The sequence below is a fragment of the Fundulus heteroclitus genome, unplaced genomic scaffold, assembly GCF_011125445.2.
Source record: "Fundulus heteroclitus isolate FHET01 unplaced genomic scaffold, MU-UCD_Fhet_4.1 scaffold_199, whole genome shotgun sequence".
Classification (NCBI taxonomy): domain Eukaryota; kingdom Metazoa; phylum Chordata; class Actinopteri; order Cyprinodontiformes; family Fundulidae; genus Fundulus; species Fundulus heteroclitus.
The window spans coordinates 94,309-117,014 of record NW_023396610.1 but is presented as its reverse complement, the minus strand read 5'-3'; the positions used below and the strand labels follow the sequence as shown (position 1 = coordinate 117,014).

The following is a 22,706-nucleotide window of genomic DNA, read 5'->3' as shown; positions in this document are numbered from 1 at the left end:
TCACTTTTGTTGTAAGACTATAAGCATTAGCTAAAAAGTAGTTTTATGTAAATGTTTGTAAATTAGTTATAAATTCATTTAAACAGTATTTTTGCTTCCAGGAAACATGGCATATTTTAGCATGTGCAAGTATGTATTTTTATCAAATATATCTTGGCAAACACAATTTAGCTTTTAAAATTAAGATTTGTGCTTTATTTTGGGTTTTTATGTCCTCCATCGTTGTGTGTGTACCAAAAAAACAACAAACAACAACCACCATCATCTGCCTCAATGATTGCAGTCCTGTAGCTCAGATCCCTGTCATCATGAGGTGCTTCGAGACGATCATCAAAGGTACATCAAGGACGCCATCCCTGTTGGCCTGGACAACCAGCAGTTCGCCTAGAGAATCGGTCTTCAGAGGATGCTGTCTTGTTGTTACTTCACACAGCTCTGACTCATCTGCAGCAACCCAACACCTATTTAGGATGCTATTCAAGGACTTCAGCTCAGTCTTCAAAACTGTGCTCCCAGACATGCTGGCCTAGAAGCTTTACAACCTAGAATCGTCTGCACCGCTCTGCTCCTGGATCAGTGACTTCCTCACCAACAGCTTCTTTCCCAAAGCTGTGAGGGCTATCGTCCCCAGCTGAGAATCAAATAAACCACCAGCCCAGTTCATGTTATGCTACATGTTTACAGACATACAACTGGTTCAACAGGCCCCTGATCCGATTTATAATCATGATGTATTTACAGTGACTCTGACATGCTAATGTCTATTTGCATACCTTTAGTTTCTCAGGGAATTTGGACATCCATGCAAATTGCACAGTTCTATAACTTAGAGATTCAATTTTGCTAACAACTATTTGAACACTTTAACTACTCTGGAAATGTTTGTCATGTACATTCATGCAATTGCACAGTATTTTACAGTTTACAGTACATCATCCAGTAAACTGACTGCTACCTGTCTTTTTGACTTGAGCAACAATTAACTTATCTGAAGAGCTTTAGACAAAGCAGGAGCAGAAATGTCAGTTAGGGCCATAAAATAAAGTAGAAACACCTTTATTACCTCACTCTGGGAACATTTGGGCGTGACAGTGGCAAAAACACAAAGACAATGAGTCCAATATTGTAAAAAATCAGATAAAAGAAAAGATGGTCCTTTGTGGAAAATAACTTGTATCTATAAATGTTAATACTTGGACTAAAAGTACACAATTTAGCTCCTCATTTTCTGGAGACTTCAAGAATTAAGAATTGTAATTGTCCTTAATTGTCCATAATGAAAATTTGGTGAGACACCGGCTCACAATTCACACAGATTCACACTTAACACACAGCTACAAACAAGACATAATGTTAAAATAATTGCATGCACCGACATGACTTTCTGAGAAGCTAAACACATGCAAATAGTACTTAGCTTCTGATAAGCTTCAACTGTCTGAGTCAAAAAAGTCAAATAGCAGTTACTTTAGAGAATGATGTAAATTGCTGTGCTATTGCTATTGTTATTAGCAAAAATGTTAAATGTGTAATCTTTTTCTCTCTGTGACTTCAGTACCCATTCAAGACATCAGTGTTTTCTGAAAATCCTTAATGAGATACACTATTAAAATGGGAAATTCAAGATCCTTAGCACAGTAAGAATAGCTTTGACCGTTCTTCTACTTTGTTGCTGATTCTACAAGCATGGGGGTGTTGAATTGTAATTGTGTCAGTTCTATGTTTTTGAAAAAACATATAGAAATAAAATATCCACGTTTATTGATGACAGTTTTTCAAAGTGCACAAGCTTTAGAAAAAAATACAAGACTTAATAACTATATTGTTAACACCGAAAAAAAGGAATCTTAATATAAAAACAGAAGTAAACAAAACTACTGCAATATTCTTGTTATTGTTCCATCGTGGAGCAAACCTATAGCCTCTAGAGGCAACCTGTGCCTTATCTACCAAGTAAATCTGTGTGCGCCATTAGGGAAGGGAAATGCAACAGAGATTCCAACAATAGCTGGTCTCCTTTCTGGGCAGTTCCCTTGTGTACCGTATACAAAGTGCTAACCAAATAAAGAATAACAAGCTTTTGAAAACTACTTTCTAACATCCATGGTGCTAAGTACTCCCATACAACCAAAGGTACAAAATATAAAATACACACTATATGTAAGATTATATGCAAGAAGCAATTACTAAAAGCACCATTCTCGGTCACATTGTGCATGTACATTTTTTGCACATGGGCAAAATTAACACAACTGATACATTTATATAAAGCTGTCTTTTTTGTTACACTGAATGAAGAAGTAATCCCTAGTCAGTATGCATTCCTCATATGGTGTAAAACATTTTTTTTAGAATCAGAATTTTCAAAAAATAGCCAAAATATTTTGGCACAGAATAGCACTGCTGTGCAGTGTAGACATTCCCGATGTCTCTCTTCCATAAAACAAACAAACAAACAAAAAAAGGCATAAAAAATAAAAAAAAGGGGTCCATATGTTTTAAATGTGCATTAAAGTCATACAATAACAAAATCACAGAAATAAAGCAATTTACCACTTGCATACATTTAGCCTGTGTAGAAGGTCTTAAATGCTACTCTACAAAGCTGAGACTGGTTATACAGGCTGGAGGTACATGTGTCCCACAGAAGCATGCAGAGTTGCCAGGATAAAAACGCATAACAGTGTGCACTGCAGCAACCCCAAGTTGTGTGCGATAAACACTGATGATCTCACAAGACCGTCATCACCTGCTGTGAACCATTCTGGTAAATGTTCAGCAACCAAGCCAGTCCTTTGTGATTTCTCCCAACTTGACAATCTTCAAACTGCTGTCTTCTAGTTTAAAATAGTGGTTTCCTTTGAAGAAGTAGCTGTAATCTGCAAAGAGACAAGCATAATGTTCATCATGCTTTTTGGGTTAAACATTAGAAAGTTTTATTATCATGCTTAAAAAGGGAGCTCTGAAGTAAAACTATCAAATAATTATGTTTTTTAATTTATTAAAACATTATAAACTTTTTCATCACAATTCCATGAAATAAAACAATCAATATCCATTTGAGTATCAGTCCCTGTGAAATATGTTGTTTAACTGGCACACAGAGGCACCTCTGTAGATGGTTACAGACTTGCTTTATATAAAAGTGTGTTTGTGATGCTTGAGTGTATGTTAGTAGAGCAGTAAGGGAAAACTCCAGGGCCAAAATTTGCATAGCCTCAAAAACCTCACGAACACTTGGCTGACTGTAAGGAAAATGTTTACTTGTAATTCTGAAAATTCAGCTCCAGGTAGAGTTGATGATACCAGATTTTTACATATACTCTATAAGCACACTGATTATGTTTTCTTTTTACTCATGCTAAACCTTTTCTGTTTTAGGTCAGTTGGAATTATCAAAACTATGTATTTATATTTGCTAAATTCCAGAAAAATCAAAGAGAAACGTTTTTTATTAAAATTTTCTTAGCTTTCATTGAATTTTAATTTTCACATACACCAAGATTTCTATGCCTTTAAATAATATCAAAAGACCCAGGTTATGATTTCCTGTCATTTGATTCTGTTAATTCAAAACATCGGAGTGAATTAGAGGCACACCTGTGGATGTATTTGGAGACAGCACCTAAAAATAAATGCCTTAAAGCAATAGTTGGTAATCCTGTTAAGAAACAATTTTTGTTATTCTGGGTAAAATGGTCTTTCCATCCTGAAAGTAGTCAAAGTAGTAGGCACTTCTAGCATTTATGTATCCGGTTAGCTTAGTGTTTAGCTTCGATGTTAGCCGCTGATGAACAGTTCTTACTTGGAGACAGCATTTTCCTTATTTACTGCATATGAGCAGTGGGAGAAAAAAAAACTTGGGTCTCACACCAGAAGAGTGAGAATTTGTACCTCTGTTAAAAGACTGTGTAACTCGGGTGAAGATGCACAACTTCTAGTGTATTAGGAATTGAGCTCTATTAGGAGACAGAATTTCAAACTTGCTGAAGAGATTTTTCTGCAGATTTAGAATAATTAAATGCCTGTCTAAGTACTAAGCAGGAAAAAAAAAACATGAAATTCTATCAAAATGTGATATTTCTTTGCAAGTTGGTGTAGACTTTCATAATTCTGGTACTATGAAGGCCTAGATGATAACAATAAGATTGTTTTAGATTTTATCCAGACACCACAAGATAAAAAAAAATTTTCTCTAAGGAAGGTGCCTTGACATAATTGGCAAACATCGTGATGAACTTTGGCGGGAGTTTATGTTAAGAACTAATCAGTAGAATGACAGCATACTAACACACTGTGCAACCTCAGCAGAAAATAAGCAATAATAAACAGGCAAACAACCTAAATTCAGAATGCCCTTGTTGTTTTTAGCTTGGCTGTAGGCTCCAAGCATTGTCACACTGTAATACTATTAAAGCTGAGGTTAAAAATTGCTTTTCTTTAAGGATGGGTGTGTTCAATATGCTGCCAATTTACTGGACATAACAACACTACCAAGCAGGGATTTGCATATATTTAATATGACTTAAAAAATATAGTTTTACCAATTCCATTGAGACTGAAAGCAGAGTCAATGGCATCAGGAATGCCATTCCAGGAGTCAGCAATAAGTTTCGGGAAGCCAGGGTCCATTGCTTTACTATTTTCATCATATCTGTAAAAAAAAAGTAACAATAACAAATGAAAATGCATCATTTTGGTAGGGCATTTGAAGCATACACCCATATTTTCCTAAGAGACTGCTGATAAAACAGTGAGTCAACAACCCGAATCCCTGTGCTGTGTAAGCACTAACAGATGTGGAGTAGTTCACAGTGTAGTTCAGGTCTTAACCAAACACTAATTTAATCCAGATGCAGACCGGTGCCGGTTTAAAAGGCTATGACATCATATAAACTCAGGTGGGTGGGATTGTGGTTGCAGCTTTGCAAATAAATGCATAAGTTATAACCTATTCTCACCTCCAGAATTTGTCTGCAGAAAATAGGTAAGTCTTCCTGTTCTTCCTAAAGTTGAAGGCAGCATCAATTTGGTGGACGTCTGTGGGGAGGCCAAGGCTGGAGAGCCTCTTCGGGTAACCTCTTTCCAGCTCATCGGCTCTGTAAATCCACATCTCCTCACCTGGGATCAAAGGAGGCAGCCAAAGGGAAGATTTTGTGTCATTCACAGACCATTGTGCTTTAGTAAAAGAAGATAACTTTTATAAAGGACACGTTGGTGTTATAAGCAGGACCTTTCATTCATGCAGTTATTTTATTTGAATCTACACAAATTATTATTTGCAAGCTATTCCCAGATAAAGTTAAACTCTTGAAGTCTAGTTGATATATTGTGCAACTCTCCCCAACATTCTAGAATATTTTTATATTAATGTAATGCTGAGAATGTTTCTAAAACCACAAATGACTATGATGGAATATCTTAAGTGCACACCGCAAACGAGCGCACAGCCCACATTCCTGCAACTCTTTGGCTTCACAGTTGGGTGATGAAGTGGTAAAATGCTGGTAAAATAGCAAAGACGACACTTTATGAAGTATTTTATAAAGACAAAGATTTGCTCCCAGGGATTAGAGGTTACTATTTAGAAGAACCAAGACCGATTGTTTCATGAGTCACTTTTGTTTTCCTGCAAACCTGAGAAGAAGACTGTTTTCTCCTCCACTGGGTCTTCATAGGCAGCGTCTATCTTCGCGGGCAGGTCTGGCCAGTAGGTGGCCACTAGCATGGGGCCAGTGGGTTTGCTTCGGAAGTTGACTGACCTGAACAGGAACCTGGCAGAGACGGAACAAGTATGTGAGTTATAGTGCAACAGACGAGCTCCAGAAAGAAATTAGTCTGATAGGAAAACCGACAGAGCGAGGGGTTGATCTGGAGGTGGGGGAAGAGCATGTGCGCATGTGTGTTCTGAAGTTTAGTGCAAGCGCTTCACTGGGCCAGCCAGCCACAATGGCCTGATTCATGAGCATCTGGTTCTCATTAGAACTGAGGCTGCAGACGCCAGCAGAACAAGACCTATCTTGCCTGGATTTCCAATAAACAGCTGCAAAATAACAGCTCCCCAAACTCTTTTCCACTGACCTATTTTTTAAACAGAAAATCAGTTGCCAATAGTAAAAAATAGTTTGATCATTTTGAAGTGAACACATAAAAAGCAGAGGGCTTATGGGTAAGTTTAAATTTTTTCATTTTTATTAAATGAAAACAGGCTTACATTAGGAGTTATCTACAGCACTATTTAAATTAATTTTTATTATTTTGTAATTACTTTTAGTTTGAAGCAGCATGGACTGATTAGACTGTTTTTTGTGTTTTTTTTCTTCTCAAAATTATTTTACATTTGCTGCAATTAAAGCATTGTTAAAACTCAGCCTCAGTACAGGCATATGGTACATGTGATGTGATAACTTGGCAAACCAGATTCATATTGTGGAGCACTCTCCGTTCTGCACATCATCAATTCGGGACTGTTGTTTTGGGAAAGGAGGGACATTCAGCAGAACTTTCCAAGCTGATTGGATGAAGCGACACCTAGTGCCAACCTACAAATGATTGGTTTTATTCAGTCATGGTATCCAATGAAAATGTAAGCAGCAGACGACATAAGAAACCACAACAAGGTAAGCTCGTCAAGGCACTTCTTGCTGTCCTTCTTTCAAAGATGAAATTGTGGATTCTGACAAACCAGATGTGATAGCAGCAGCTACGCATGCGTCCTCCCGCACTGCCATGTTTATGTTGGTTCGGCTGTGGGCTAGGCAGCTCTTGCTTTTGTCACAGAGGTATGTCAAGCCTTAAACCACAATACTGCAATACTTTTGGTTCGGTTACAAACAGTTAAAGCGGGAGCATTACAAGATGGATTCTCATGCATTTGTGAACGCACAAATACTGCGAGAATTCAACTTGCAGGCAAGGTTCGTAATGTTAAGGAATTTGTGAAAGCTATTAAAATGCACTTTTCAGACTTTGAGTAGCTACTAGTGACTTCCCTGTGATAGCGATGCCTCACTGCTTATTTTCCTAACTTAATAATATAGGGATGGTTCTACACACAGTACCTCAAAGTGGTTTAACTAACTTTTAGCTAAATTAAGTTAGACTGCCATCAGTAGAAGCCTCCCTTGGTGTTCAGCATGTCAAGGTGATGTCATTTTATTCATCAGCGCAGAGAAAATGTCAGGATAGTGCAGAATAAGAATGAGTAACATTATTATTGAATCACTATAGCAACATTTCAGTAGTGCATCAATTATCTAGCAATAGTGCATATACGTGGTATATAGGATCTATCAGAATTAGGCTTTGCAATAGTTTGATGTTTCCCAAAAATTAATGACAGCTTGGTTTAGCTGGGTATCAGATTGCATGTATGACACTACAGGTTATATAAAAAGGCAATCCTGGTGGGCTATTTAACTAAAGCAGTATATCTTCCTGTGCCCCTGAAACACAAGGCCTATCTGTAATAGACTGGGGTAACTAGTTGGAGTAAATAGGGTAAATGGGTAAATAGTTACATTTGACAAACAATGACTATGGTCTTATGGACGCAGCTCTACTTTCCACAGTAATAACCACAGTATGTATGTAACAGACAGAGAATAGTGCCACAGCAGCTTTGTATAATAATCAGAGTTCTGAAATGCCTCAGAGCATATTATAATTATTGCTACAGCAATCTTTATCAGGGATTGTTTGCCACGTCTGTTTGCACCTGATCCCTGGAGGTTGGGTTGTGGTGGCCCTCTGCACCCATGAATGAGCACAATTCTTGCACAACCTACACCAAATATTTTGCATGTTCATACACTCATATACACGCACACACACGCTCACACACATACAAACACACACATACAGACACACACACACCATCATACACTCATACTACAGTTGCCCTATAGTTCTCTCCATTAGTATGCATTATTTTGTTCTATACCCTTGCTGCTGGTGATGTTGTTGTCTGTGTTTTTTTGGGTTATTTGTTTGGAAATTTTTTTCTGTTGGTTTTCTCTTTGCAGGTGTTTGTGGTTGTTTTTCTTTGTTTTCCCTATGGGGGTGTCATGATTTGCAGAGGTTGTGGACCCCAAGTGTAGCAAGAGCGATGGCGAGCAATCATGAAGAATAATTATCAAGTTATTAAGTAATAATATACTTAATAACAGAAAACTTGAGGACAGTGACAGGTTGACAAACGTCAGGTAGTGTCAACAGATGAACTGCAGCTAATGAACAGAAAATAGGAACTTGAATACGCTGGGAAGTAATCAACTGGATAATGAACAGGTGAGTGGCCATCAATAGAAATTCATGCAGGGCAGGCAACGATGGTGGGAAACTAGAAGGGCATGAAACACAGGTAAACTATACACAAAACAAACACTTACTGAAAGATGCACAATCCAAGGAACCTAAAAACTAATAAATAACCAAACACCTTAGGATTGTGACTGGGGGTATAGGAGGATGATTTTTTTGGTAGCTGGTTTTGTCATTTTTGTCTATATATTTTCTTTGTCTCTCTGTCCTTTCTCTATTTATCTTACTGTTTTTTATCCCTCTTTCCCCATCATGTTTGGCATCAGTTTATACACAACACCTTAACAGCAATAAAATAAATCATCAAAGGTTGTGCTTCAAGGGCCGGTTACAGTTATAAAACCTCCCTTGTTATAAAACTATGTTTGGCGTAACTAAGGCTTACAGAGCACCACTCTGCTTGCCATGAAGCTGCACATTACGAAGGAAAATGTAATGTCTTTGCAAAATAAGAGAAGGGGACTTTCTTAGCCACAAAGACAACTAGTTGAATATGAGCTTGTGTGTATCGATAATATAAGCATAAAAGCACAAGGTACCTCCCCTGGTTTTGTTTTGTTTTTAGCAGTTTTTTGTCTTTCTCTTCTAGTTGGTCTAGTTCTTTTAAAGTGTTTTCTATGCCTGTCAGTCAGAGTGCAAGTATTAGTGGAATTACTATATCAAATAGCACTGAAATGCCAGCTTTTTCATCATGAAAACATTCATACATGTACTTGTACCCAAATGCATGAGCAGATGTTCCTGGCAAAGAGTCTAATCAGTACGTTTCTCTAACTGTTTCTATGCAACTGACTATACAATGGTGTTTTCCTTAAGCCTCTAGACAGACACACACAATTTTATGCTGTGCTCAGGGAGTGCTAGGAGTATTACTCACAGCACCATGTTGAGATTTGTGGGAGAACATGTATGCGCTGATTCAGCATAAAGAAATACTCCAGTTTTACAATGGAAGACTAAACAAAGCTGTAGCACTGCTGGCATGGCAGCATTAGTCTTTTTTTTAAGCTATAAAACGTTGCTTGTTCCAAACTCTTCAATATAAACTGCTAATATAACGTTGAAGCAACTCATTAGGCAAGACAAGTTTGACAGTTTACAGTTTTCTTGCACTCACATTTACCTCACCTTTAGGTCTTTGGTACATTGGTACAAATACTCAACATTTATATAATAAATAGGGCTAAAATACCTAGAAAACACTAGAAGGCCATTTGTGTAATTAAAAAAATGAAAGTTCTAGGCATGGTCAAACATGAAGCAAGAAAGAATTTAGCTGTAAAAGCATATGCTGTAAAAACAGCTTTGCTTTCCTTCTTCTCCTGTCTTAAACCGTCAGCTCTCTAAAGCTTTGAAGGGATTTAAGTTTCAGCTCAGCTTGATTTCAAACAACAGAGCCAAAGTTTCATGGTCCGAAGAGCACTCTTTGAGCTTCGGTGCGTCTGTGCTGCTCTGCTGCTTGCTTTAAATCTGTGGATAAGACCCACAGAGAACAGAAAAGTAATTCTGCAACAAAGCAGGATCTATTAACAAGACCATAGTTTATTTCTTTCTGGGGTTTTTTCCCGCCCATTACCCAAATGTTGATAGATATACAATGGCCTTTGTGTTTCCTACCAATTCCTTAAAGGTACAGTGGATGATATTTCCAGAAATGCGGGTAATAAGTCACCGTTTGAATAACTGCGCATGTGCAAGACCATATCTGCTCTTCCATCCCTCAGGGGGATTGCATGAAAGAATCTCCCAAATACACTCTGGTCTTATTTCTTTCTTCTCAGGCCTTCCCCTTGTTCTTATAAACTTGGAAGACAGTTTGCTTTTTGCAACTCGCAGCCATTTTCAAAGTACACGGTGAGACTGAAGCTCACTGGATGCATAAACACTAGAAGTGTGCACGTGCAGAGGAAACTAGGAAGAAACAAGCATGCACATTTGCATTAGAAGAGCATGTAACAATGATTAGCATGTGAGACAACCAACAGATAAGATGATCCCCCCCCCAGAACTCAATGCCAAAAAAAATGTCGTCCACTAACAGTTTACAATAAGGGGGATGCAAAAAAAAAAAAAAAAAACATTTTGTGCTCACCTTTCTGCCATGATAATGCAAGGACCCAAAAAGACCATTGGCCAGACCATTTTTACTTTATGAATTTACTTATACAGATTCTCTGCTTGAGCTTTAAAAAACATTAAATGCACTGGCGCCGGTGGAGGACAGGATTATAGACTGTGTGGATGACTAATTACTATTTTGTTTGTGATTACGCAGGAAGAGGAGAAGCTTGTTTTTCTCTCCCTGCTAAATCTCATATTCATTTAAACCACAGGGTTACAGTGTAATTAAACAGCAAATCAATATAACATCTCAATCTGACTGTTGGGGAGTTTTTGTGAACCAAAGCTCAAACATCTGGTGAGTTTTGACATAAACCCATATTGTCCTAAGCCGTCTACTGCATTTGTGGGGTTTTTTTTATCTGGTTCACTAAAAAGTAGAAAAACAGCTTAAGTAGAGCTTGCACTTTTCTAAGGGTCTTATTTCACTTATGCTGTGACTAGTGGCGTTTTTTTTTTTACATGGACCTTAAAGGCAGTTGTCCAGGGTTGCAGTAGAAGGACGCACAAGCAGCTTGTAAAAATGTTCTGCCATTTGCACCCTTTTTATGTTGCTTTCACACATGTGTAATCAATGCAGAGCTGACATGGCCACGTGTTGAGTAGGAGCCCCCCCCGTTTGTTCTTGAGAATATGGAGGTCAGGCTCGGTTTCCTGTCAATCACACAGGACCCAAGTGAAGTGGCCCTGCAGTTACCCCGTGATTTCTTATCATCTTTCAGCTGGCACATCTAATTGGTGCCTTTAGATAACCCAATTATCTAACCCAATTTTTATGGGAAATTTTAGGAAATTACATTTTCACAACGTACACAGTAGCGGGACTTGGGGGCAGCAAAATGTGTGGGACCCCTAGAGTGCCATTCTTGCAAAATCCACCATTGATAGTGACCATTAATACCCAAATCTAATTTTAACAGACTTTTAACCCTCACCTCTTAAAGAAGACCTTGAGACACTCTAGCAATTAGCCACAAACCTCCTTAACCACACTAATACCATATTGACTCTAAACATACATGAACCTGAAAAGCGTTATGCTTAAAAAAATCTGAATGCCCGTGAGTATTTTTTTATGAATTGTACTGCTTTAAAAGTAATAATCCATACTTAGTTGACTTTAAATAAGTTCCAACATGAGAAAATGTTTCATATGCATTTACATCTCTGTCAATTTAGAAGCTGAAACAATGTGGTAAAAAAAAAAAAAAAAAAACAGAAACAATGGTAGAATGGCATTTGTTTTATTATCTGTTGAAATGTGATGTGTTCACAGATCTACCAAAATGCATATATAATTTTTTAATGAGGTGTCTTAGCCCAGAAGCTGCCCAGAGATGGAATTCTCACAGGAAAGAAACAGAGAGAACCCAAAAACTAATAATATGGTTTTGCCCAGGCAAAGGGAAAGCCTGGGCAAAACATTTGACAGCAACAATTGTTTTATAGCACTGTATGTTTAGTTGTGTAAACTTCCAACAAGGTTTGTTTAGTTTTCCTCCACTTTTCTGACATATAACAACCATCCAAAGATCCAACGGCCTCTTTCAGATAAGCCAGCCCCTATCTCCAAGTCACAGTGACCTCTCTGGCATTTACAGTTGCTGAACTGTGATTCCTCTGTCGGCTGAGCATAAAAAGGGGACTGTGGGAGCCACAGCCCCGTAGTGATCTATTAAATTTGTGGGTGAATCAACATTCTGACTGTGTGACAAAGTAGGCACTCTCTTATCTTATTGTATCCTGGTGGCTATCGTGTTGTGAAACTGATGTTTTCAGATGGACACTTTTAATTTTGCCTTTTTCTTTCCCGCACTTTCCCCTCAAATTTACTATCAAGTCCTAGAAGAGAATCGTAGGCCCAAGCCTAATTTTTTAACTCCAGAGAAACACCAGTAAAAGTTTAAGATTCCATCATCTTAAATAATGTTTTACTAATTTGTTTCATATTCATAAACTCAAATTTTAGTAGTTATGTAGTAGAATCAGTGTTAGCATTTTTGTTTTATTTTTTGTGTTAAATATAAAAATAAATGTAATTCTTGACAAAGGGTAATTATTTACACTCATCAACTGCATTGTAGTTTGAAGAAATATCCAGAATCACCTTGCTTCATTAGATGTGTAAAATAATCATTAAATTATCCTTCAGAACTTTTCTTAAATATTTTTGACAGTTCATGTGACAGATTATGGAAGTGATTTATGTACATTGATATAGATGAAATGTGTTATTATTATTTTATAAGTTATATTATTATTTATTTATTATTTAATCAAATTTGCACAAAGTATTTCCTACATTTATTAATATTACAACGTCTAGAACTCACAATGTCTATTGATTATACAGGGCTGCTTCCTTTTTTGGCCTTTAATTTCAATATGAAAACATAGTCATCTTAATATATGTAGCATGTTATATTTTAACTATTACCTGTCCTTGAAGAAAAAGGTCTCTCCTCTAATTTGTGCGACAGCATCAAAGACAACTGGTTCCTTACAAAGGTCCATTGGAGTGACAGGACCCTGGGTTGGAGGCAAAGGCTTGTCGGTTGGCACACCTGTTGTTGGATAAACCAGGAACATTTACTTTACCTCTAGTCTGTTTCGTCCTCAGTTAAGAAATGCATTTTGTGTTTTTTGGAAATGGTATTAATTTCTTTTCACCATAGAGTTCTTGGATGCCTTGGATGTCATCGTGAGAAAGTCTGAAGTCTTTGGTAAAAGTATAAACGGGAGCCATCAGAGCTCCTGGGTCCTGAGAATGCTCCAAACCAAGGGCGTGACCGAACTCATGGGCTGCCACCAGGAACAAGCTATAGCCTGAAATCAATTTGGATTGAAAAAGTCAACAAAGTCATCTGTTATTGGGTTTCAAGGTAAAGTAGGGAAATTTATCATTGGAATGTCCAGAGTTTCCTTTACAGTTGTCTACATTTATGCAGCTTGCTGTTTTTGTGTGACCTTCTAGCAAGTAAACTTGATTCAGAGATAATCATTATTTGTTTTATGTGGTCTTTATAGTTGTTAATTCCTCAAAAGTATAACAACAAAAGTCTACAAGTACTATTTGTCAAAACTACCACACCTTGGTCTGGACAGAAACCCCATTTCCGGTCATCATCGTAGTTCTTCGTGGTAGCGCACCACATCTTCCCATCACTGCGTCCAGAGGAAGTGCAGGAATCATAGCTGTCTCCAAGAAAGGTGAAAGGAAAGACACAGGGGCTTCCCTCTGAATTTCCTCCCACTGTTGACATTGCTGAAAACCACAGGGAAATATTTTAGAGGTGTGTGTGTGTGTGCAGAACACTATAAACTTTTATGAACTGAGTCAAATGCCAAAGTGTGTTTCAACAAGTGTGGATGAAGCGAAAAGCAACGGGCACAACACAGTTAATGCCATCAGCGAATCCACATGAGGAACACAATAAAAAAAAGCCCCACCACAATGTATTTATCTTTAAGGGATCCCCGGTTTTTTTTGCATCCCCGTTTTTATTGATTCTGCGGAGTCTTATTTGTCTTTTAAAGCCAGAGTGTTGAAGCAACAAAGAAAAATTTTATTATCTGTCTGTAACTAACTCCACACCTTCTCTCTCTCTCTCTCTCTCTCTCTCTCTCTCTCTCTCTCAAATCCTAAAAATATGTGAATGGAAAGTAAAACAGATCAACTGTGATCAACCACAAGTAAGGAAGAAAAGCCCACGCTGGGGAATTCTTGCACGGCAACAATGGAAAAGCATTACGCAACACCCATGATGATAAACACAAAAGTAACTTAGACTGTATCCACTTTAACAGACACAAAAAGAGGAGCCTCAAAACAGTGTGCAATCACATGTAGTTGTCACTGCCACCTAAAAAAAGACCTGTGAAATTCAAGATTCCTCAATAGTGTGTTGATGCATGCCGTGGATATCGGGGAGCAGATGACAACGCCTACCAGTTTCAGGGCAGAAGCCATAGGTTTTGTCACGGTCATAGTCCTCAGTGGTGGCACACCAGCGGTATCCATCATCCCTGCCCTGAGTGGTGCAGCTGTCATAGCTTTCCCCCTGGAAGTTGAAGGGGAATTTACAAGCCGCGCCATCTCCATTACCACCGATGGTGAAAAGTACTGGAAAAGAAGCAGAACGAGTACAGTTAAGCTTTGTGCTTGATTTGATGTGCCCAAAAGAGATCACAAACGGTAACTGTTTATGAGGACAAGACGAAAGCCTCTGTGCAACATGCCATGAGAGAGAATGTAAGACAAAGGACCCAAAGAGAAGACAAAATACGAACAAACCTTTTCCACGTCAATATTAGTAAGATCTTAAAAAAAAATAAAGAACTTTAGGCAAACAGTGCTCAGACATGTTCACGTTGTCGAAAACAACTTAGTACACGTGTACTTTAGGAGTTGGTTGGACCAGGTATGCACCAATGCTTATACTATGAACACTAGAGATGAACAAAGTGATTAGTAAAGCGTGGTGCTCTAAAGTGGGGCAGAAACTTGGAAAGGAAGTGTTCCATAATTCACTCCAAAGCAAGACAATAACATGCTTTCCTGGCATACAGTTCAACCTACTTTCTTCCTGTCCAAAACCACAGAAGAGTTGTGAAAGTAGGAATCCTTGTATTTAGATTGTTTTAAAGTTTGAAATGCATCTATGATTTACCAACAGAGTTGCTGAGGTAGAAAAATAATAATAAACAAAATAATGACTGCTGAGAGAATCAAACCCTATATATGTCAGAAGAATCTGCCAAACCTTTATGATCGCACAGTGTGCAAGCTTACATTCATGAGGGCAGAAGCCATATTTGCCATCTTCATCGAAGTTGTAGGTGGTGGAGCACCACAGGAATCCGTCATCTCGACCCTGAGACGTACAGGTTTTGTACTCGGTGCCCATGAACAGGAAGGGGAATTTACAGAACTCTCCATCAGCATTGCCAAACTTCACTTTCACCACTGTAGAAAAAAAAAGCCCTTTAATCACGTATTAACTCTACTAGCTTATTCACATAACATCAATTATCTCCAAAGTTACAAATCTTAAGTTAAGCTGCTAATTATAAGAAACCAATCCAGAAATCTGCAAAAAAAAAGAAAAAAAAACAATAGATAAATGCTTTAAAATGAGACAGAAAAAAGTTAAGAGTGTAGTAAAATATGATTATAATACACCAATATCAAAGAAAAGCACATTTATAATAAAGATTTATAAATAGACTTATAAGATATCAAGACAAAAGTCAAGTATTAATGAATAAAACTTGGAGCAAGTCTATCTGGGTCACTGAGTGTAATTCCAAAATGTTTGCAGTCAAGATTCTAATTCTTCTAATCATCTTCCAAATGGCTTCCACTACAGAAATTAGGTGCCAGTAAATTCAGACAAAGATTAACAACGTAGCTGAAAGCTGATTTAAGATTATCAATTTAAAAATTTCACCCAATATATAAGAGCAGGCAAATTAACCAGTAGTGCTACTTTAGCATTTTTATTTTTTTTTTATTTTTAATTGTTAATGGAGAAACCTACCACGCGTGAGCATTTTGGGAAAATCTACAGCAAAGATTTTTTTTTTCCACTGCAGGAACCAGGCTATTTTCCTGTGGCCAATGCTTTACCCAGTTCTTTTATTTGTAAGTACCAAGGCTTAGTCAGGTTGCAAATGTAGAAATCTACCCCAGGGTGGCTGAATATTCCCAGCATTTTACTTCAATCATCACCCAATTAAAATTTATTTGCAGCTCATATTTTCCAAAAGCTTTAAACTTTTTGACAAAAGTATTTAGTACCATTGTTATACAACATCTGATTCAGTCATATTGAATCTTAAAGTGTTTAACAGTGTTTTAAATACTTGAATAAAATGGGCATTTGGAAAAGTAAATAGTTTATCTGGCAGAGGCGATTTTGAGTTGGTGTCACAGTCAGACTACTGTAAAATAAACAGAAGTTATGGCTGTGCAATCCTAACCAAAGCTCTCTCTATTCTCGCTTTAAATGCAAGTAGATACAGAAGCCTGCATAATTTACAGTTTGCTACAATAACATAAAGTTTTGAGTGACACAATTTTTAAAGTTTACCTGCCCTAAAAGTATCCTTGATCATCAATCCTGATTTAGATAATAATTCATGCATCAAAACTTTAGAAAAATCAACTCTTTATCTTATAATTTTCTGTTCTACATGAGAAAACTTGGAATGAACCATAAAAAAGTGATAAGGTAAGCTCAAGCTCAAAGGTACAATTTTCATGAGATGTTTCACTATTTGCATGCTATGGTTTGTGCGACCTGGTAATAAATAAGTAGGTACCTCAAAAAGTATATATTTACAAAAACAATCTATCTTTCATGAAGTCCAATTCACATGTGCTTTAAAAGACATTTAGGATTATCTAAATAAAAGTGTACTAACAAGGCTGAATGGATAGACTACGTTTTATTAAAGATCATAATATAAATGTTGTGCTTAAAGTAATAGCATTGCAGAAACAGCTGGAAATGTAAGAACATACGCTAGCTGAAGAATATAATGCTAAACTTAATGTCAAGACATACTAATAAATACCGTTTTAAAAGAGTCTTTCGATTAATTTGTTTTATTATGTAAATATGGGTAACAGTGTTGTGCTATAGGTAGTGTGACAAACTCAGCGGAGGGTGAAAAGATTCGACAAGTACAAGAAAACAGAAAACACTCAGCTGGGGTATATTGAGGGATTCCAGAAAATGAAATTTTGGGAGAAAAACGTTCAGGTTCAGAAACTCGATCCCCTCCCCTATTGTTATCTAAACCTACCATGGAACTTTTGAGCAAATTTGTAATTTTGTAAAAGAAAAGAGATTTTCTGATCACCCTGTATCTTTAACAGAATTTAAAAAAAAATAACTGGGAAAAAAAACGCAGAGAATACTTTATTACCTTGGCCCTCTCCTAAGGTCCACTGCTCATCATCATCAAAATGGGAATCTCCTCCAATTCCTGGTCCAGGAGCAAAGGCATGGGCCAAGAGGCCATCTTTTCCATCAAAAGGATAACCGTCTCCATGTTCTGTTGATAACACATTGGTATAAGATTAGATACTTTGTAAGGAACTTATTTTTCTCACATTATTATTATTATTATTATTATTATTATTATTATTATTATTATTATACTCCCCATGACAATAATTGTATGTCTCTTGAAGTAGTTATGTTTGTCTTTCACTGTAATCACCAGATTCTTTCTCCAAGGGGGTTTGTCTTTGGCCAGACAGGTTGGTATTACAACACTGTAAGTAAATATCAAGGGCTTATTTTAGCTAGAATGGCTGGAATGAGTTGTGCAAACACCACAGTTCCCACCGTTTTATTATGTGCTCCCTAAATATAGGATGGTTGGGTGCAGAGTCACCATGAAAAGTTGTGTGTTATTGGTCCGATGCGAGCAGTCTACAGGCATCTGAACCTTTGCTTAGCTGTCTTCTGGATAGGGAGGTGCTTAAACTGTTATTGTGAAGGGACAGGACTCTAGACTAACTTTTTGCTCTGGGTGCACTAGTGCACATAATTTTTTTTTCAAAGGCGCGGTAGCACAAAAGTTAGGTGAACCTAAATCCCATTTAAGACTGCAGTATACCAGCTTTACTTTAGTTTAGTTTTTTAAATCACTGTGTATAGACACACTATTTAAAACAATTTTGCCAGAACTTGGCGAAAAACTGTTGGTACTTAGAGTACTTCACTGAGCTTTAACACAATATTAAAAGATAATATAATCTGCTACTCCTGAAATATATTATTTAAAAGAGTAATTTTTCTGTTTAAACATACATCTATTGCTGAGGGAGGGTAATTCTATATTTAAATACATTTTGTTTCAAATCAAACATGGATCTGCTGCTATGTATATATATATATATATATATATATATATATATATATATATATATATATATATATATATATATATATATATATAAATAATATTTTGGTTGTTTGAGCATTTACCGGTATCAAAACCCAATATAGTGGAAGCTAACTGGTCCGCAAACAGTTAACTTTGTGTGAACAAAAAGTTATCTCCGCAATTATCTATGGATTATAGCGTTTGTGCCCACCACTGACATCAGGTGGAAACTCCACTGCGAGACACATCCAGGTAGAGGCAGAAATTACAGTGTTGTGGAAATAGCATAAATAATATGATTTTATTTCATGCAATGACATTGCATAAATCTAGTTTGTATTTAAATTTGTTATTTTTTATTTTGTTTTCATTTGAACCGCTGGTTGCTCTGGTGCGACCTCAGATTCTGTTTTAGAAATTAGGTAACATGAGTGGCCAAATTTGTTGCACTCTAGAGTCCTGAGGGATACAAAAATCCAGATTACCGTATTTTTCGGACTATGTGTCGCTTCACAATATAAGTCGCATTGTTCAAAAGAATGCGTCATAAAGACGAAAAAAAGCATATATGTCGCACCGGACTATATGCATTTATTTAAACATTTATTTCACACAATCCAAGAGTATTTATTCTGGTAAACCAATTTATTAAATTACAAAGATGCCTAAATTAGACTGCTAGCGTAACGGTGCTATGCGCTAAGATAACAGTACGACACGGATGTTTCAGAACAACATATAGCTGAGGTGCATCAGGGAAGTTGTAAACCACCTGGACAATGGACCTTTAAACTAGTGCTAGGCGTTATTAGCTTCATGGACAGCCCAATAACAGGGTTCTGTCCTGGTCTGGGCCCTTCGAGCTGCACTCCGCAACGATCCACTGCGTGAATGTAGACTGAAACAGCAAAACGTGTTCACTCTTTGTTGTGTATACGTTGATGTTTCAATTATTTTTTAAATCGGTACAGGAGCAGGGTAGTTTTCACAAGCCTAGCGATAGCTCTTGTGGCTATAGACAGTAATGTTTACTCCTTGGTTCATACTGGTTAATATGAATTACTATTTAAATTTGATATATAAGTCACACCTGAAGATAAGCTGCAGGATCAGCCAAACTATGAAAAAAGTGTTACTTATAGGCTGAAAAATACTGTATATATTAGGTATATCAAACATAGTTTATATTTAAATACATAGCATACCATTGCGGCCAAAATTAACCATGATGTCAGCCTCTCCATCCATAATGCGGGTGAAAGAAAGTGGTGTGACATCACTCCATACTTTAAAGGCTCTGTAGAAAGCATCATTTATGACCTCCTCATCCAGGTCAGGAGTATAGCCCAGGATTCTACAAAGAAATGACAACATGGTAATTTAGCATGAGATTCTAAATGCAGACAAATTCCATGAAAAGAAAGAATATCATGTGAAAATGTCCCAGAGCTTTCCTCTCTTTCCAAGATTATGGCACAAAAGCTGGACAGTATGAGTCATCTGTGAAAGCGTTTCCTGAAACTCCTGAACGTCACCAAGAAACCCACAATTTACTGGACCGATCTACCATGTCTATTTGTTTGGAACCATGTAAGACTTGCAGTAAATGCAATTGTTTTTGCCTTGCAGTCTTCTGTACAAACACAATCTAGGGGGCCTGTAATGACCATGGCACATAAAACCGCTTTTATAAGTAAACTAAACTCAACTATATTGTGAACCTAAAGTAGGATCATAGCAAGGTTCTTGACACATACTGCGTAGGAATGCTGGTTATTGGAGAAGAAAAATACCAGCACTTCAGACTGTTTTGGAAGGGGGCGGGGGTAAAAGGAGGCTTAGGGGGAGTTTTTACAGTTACATCTCAAATGCTTTGACTTGTCTAAAGCTTTTTAGTGAGATTAAGACAAGTAACATACGGTAACAATGACAATGGAATAGCCAACATGTGTCTCTTTTCCTAACTCCTTTCTGAGTTGATAAGCACTTTGGTATTCAACTGTTTGAGAAAAGCACTGTTTTAAAGTAGATAATACATACATTTCCTACTTTCAAGGTGTTGCCAAATGCCATTTTACCAGAATATGCACAAATCAGTAAAAAGTGACCATTAAAACACAATGACAATCTCTTACCATCTTTATTCACAAGTTATTTTGCTTTGTTCTGGGGATGATACAAACATTTCACACTGAAACCCTTCATATCTGAAAGGCTATAGAATACATGTATGAATGGAATCCTGGCTATATATATATATATATATATATATATATATATATATATATATATATATATTGTACTAAGGGTCTGACCTGTAGGTAACTTCCTTCTTCTGCCACTTGGGTCTCCTGTGGAAGAAGTTGTAATTGGCCACATCTGGGACACCGCAGCGGGGCTTTTTCATGATCTCCACCGTTTTGGCATCAATTTCTCCAGTTTCTTGTAAGGAGAAGAACTTCTGCATTTTCTTCAACGTGTCCTTGAGCACCATAAGGTTGCATCTGTCTTGTGGGCATCCATAAAACTTATTCAGATAGTGCTACAGGAGAGGAGCAAGATTAAAAAAAATATAATTATGTAAATTTTAATTAAAAAAAAATTAATTAGACTAAAAACAAAACAACAGGGTAAGTGTCACGCGACGATTCGTGTGTATACAAGCAAATCTTTTTTTTCAACAACTTTTGGGTACATTTGTAAAAACAAATAATAATTAAAAAAAAACAAAAAAAAAAAACTCACCAGAGCAACTTCTTTGTCTGTTCTCGGGGAATCGTCTCCGGGAAACCTGATTATGGGAGATGGACGAGCATTTGTTGCTTGAAAGGCGATGAACTGAAGCAAAAACACTTTTAGAATGAACCGACGACAGCTAAATATCGTCGGAAAGCCCATTTTCACAGGGCAGCGCTCCTCTGGGTTTGGTGGAAGAAGCTGCTTCGAAGCGGTTGTTGCTTTCAGTCCGCCGCCTTGTGCTGCTTTTTCTCGTCTGCAGAGTTTTCCCCTTTAGCGGGACGTCCTGCACAGCCGCTGCATGAACTTTCTAAGTTGAGCTTGCACATGCACTTTTTTTTCTCTCTCCCTCCGACGCTTTCTGCGCAGTCTCCAGGCTGAGTTGGAGCGGGGGAGTGATGCATTTTTGGTAGTAGGCGATGTAGCCCTCAAGATCATTCGAAAACCAAAAAAAAATAAAAAAAATAAAAAAAAAAAAAAAGTGAAGGAAAGGCTTTCATTTGAGACGACGGAAAAGCGGTTAATGCAATCTGCACGCAAAAAATGCCCAAACACAGCTGAGATAAATGCTTCACAATGATTAAACACTGATTTCCAGGATGGAAACGATGTATTTGCCCCTAAACGCATACCCCTACTGGTGACAACGCTGCTTTGCAATTATTTCCACTTTTTTTTTTGTAGTCTGACAATGTAAATCAAAGCTTATAAGCATGTGTGTCTCCTTCTAGTTACGGTCACCTAACAGTTAAATTGCCAATACCTGACTGGTGCCAATATTCTGCACATCTTGTTTTAGCATCTCTCCTCCCATTTAAACATTTTTCAACGTTTCCACACCATCTGGGAAACTGTGTTTTACTTGCATGGAGCTATTGTATCCTAAATGGTTCATACTTTATACAGATGCATCTCAGTAGATCAGAATAAATAAATAAAAAAACAAGAATAATTTATTCCAGTAAATGCCACTCTAAAAAAGTTGCTATAGTTGGTAACAAGTCATTTAATTGAGTTGATCTTACTAAATTTATTTAGTTTTTGATTTGTCAAATTAAACCATTATAAATAAATTAAGTTGGGTAAACTTAATTCACATTTTACCAGTTGAAGCAATTAATTTAAGTTGGAGCTGCATTCTCTTTTTAGAGTGCATTCAAAAGACTCATGACACACAACTTATACACTTTAAACACATTACTGTGACTTGCTGCACAACTGTAACTTTACACAAAACCCATAAAAAGAATTGTTAATTCAAAAATGTTATGTTATGGCCATGGTGTGTGATACAATCATAGGAAAGACTGATTAAACAGTTGTCCAGCAGACAGTCATTGGCACCCAGAGGGTAAACCATAAAAGAAGGTTGCTGATTAGCGGGTGTTGCGTTCAAGCATATCAATGTCAAGTTAACGTGGAAGGATAAAGTGTGCTGGGAAAGGTGCTGAAATATTCTGGAAAAAGAGTGGAGAAACACGGAATCCAAGATACTTGAGGTCCAGCGTAAAGTTTCCTCTGTTGGTTGTCGTTTGGTTAGCTGTGTCAGCTGCTGGTGTTGCTTTACTGTGTTTTATCAAGTCCAGTGTCAGCACAGCTTTCTGCCAGAAAAGTTTAGACAACTT

The 22,706-nt window shown here is 37.2% G+C and overlaps 1 protein-coding gene across 1 annotated transcript; it reads right to left on the bottom strand.

Moving 5' to 3' along the window:
* Positions 1–1,744: 1,744 nt before the first annotated feature.
* mmp2 (matrix metallopeptidase 2) lies at positions 1,745–21,431 on the bottom strand. The gene is made up of 13 exons (XM_036129669.1): positions 21,091–21,431; positions 20,661–20,887; positions 19,551–19,699; positions 17,377–17,505; positions 15,236–15,409; positions 14,393–14,566; positions 13,535–13,708; positions 13,114–13,269; positions 12,881–13,007; positions 5,638–5,774; positions 4,962–5,121; positions 4,545–4,654; positions 1,745–2,879 (listed from the first exon to the last, which is right to left on the bottom strand). Exons 1-13 carry the CDS (start codon positions 21,241–21,243, stop codon positions 2,776–2,778), a joined length of 1,974 nt encoding a protein of 657 aa, XP_035985562.1. The 5' UTR covers positions 21,244–21,431; the 3' UTR covers positions 1,745–2,775.
* Positions 21,432–22,706: the final 1,275 nt, after the last annotated feature.

Coding starts and splice junctions, on each gene's coding strand:
- mmp2 (XM_036129669.1), bottom strand. CDS start 21,243: ATGGGCTTTCCGACGATATTTAGCTGTCGTCGGTTCATTCTAAAAGTG. Junction 13,709..14,392: donor TGGCTTCTGCCCTGAAACTG/GTAGGCGTTGTC, acceptor TGTGGTTTTCAG/CAATGTCAACAGTGGGAGGA. Junction 5,122..5,637: donor GAAAACAGTCTTCTTCTCAG/GTTTGCAGGAAA, acceptor CTTTGATCCCAG/GTGAGGAGATGTGGATTTAC.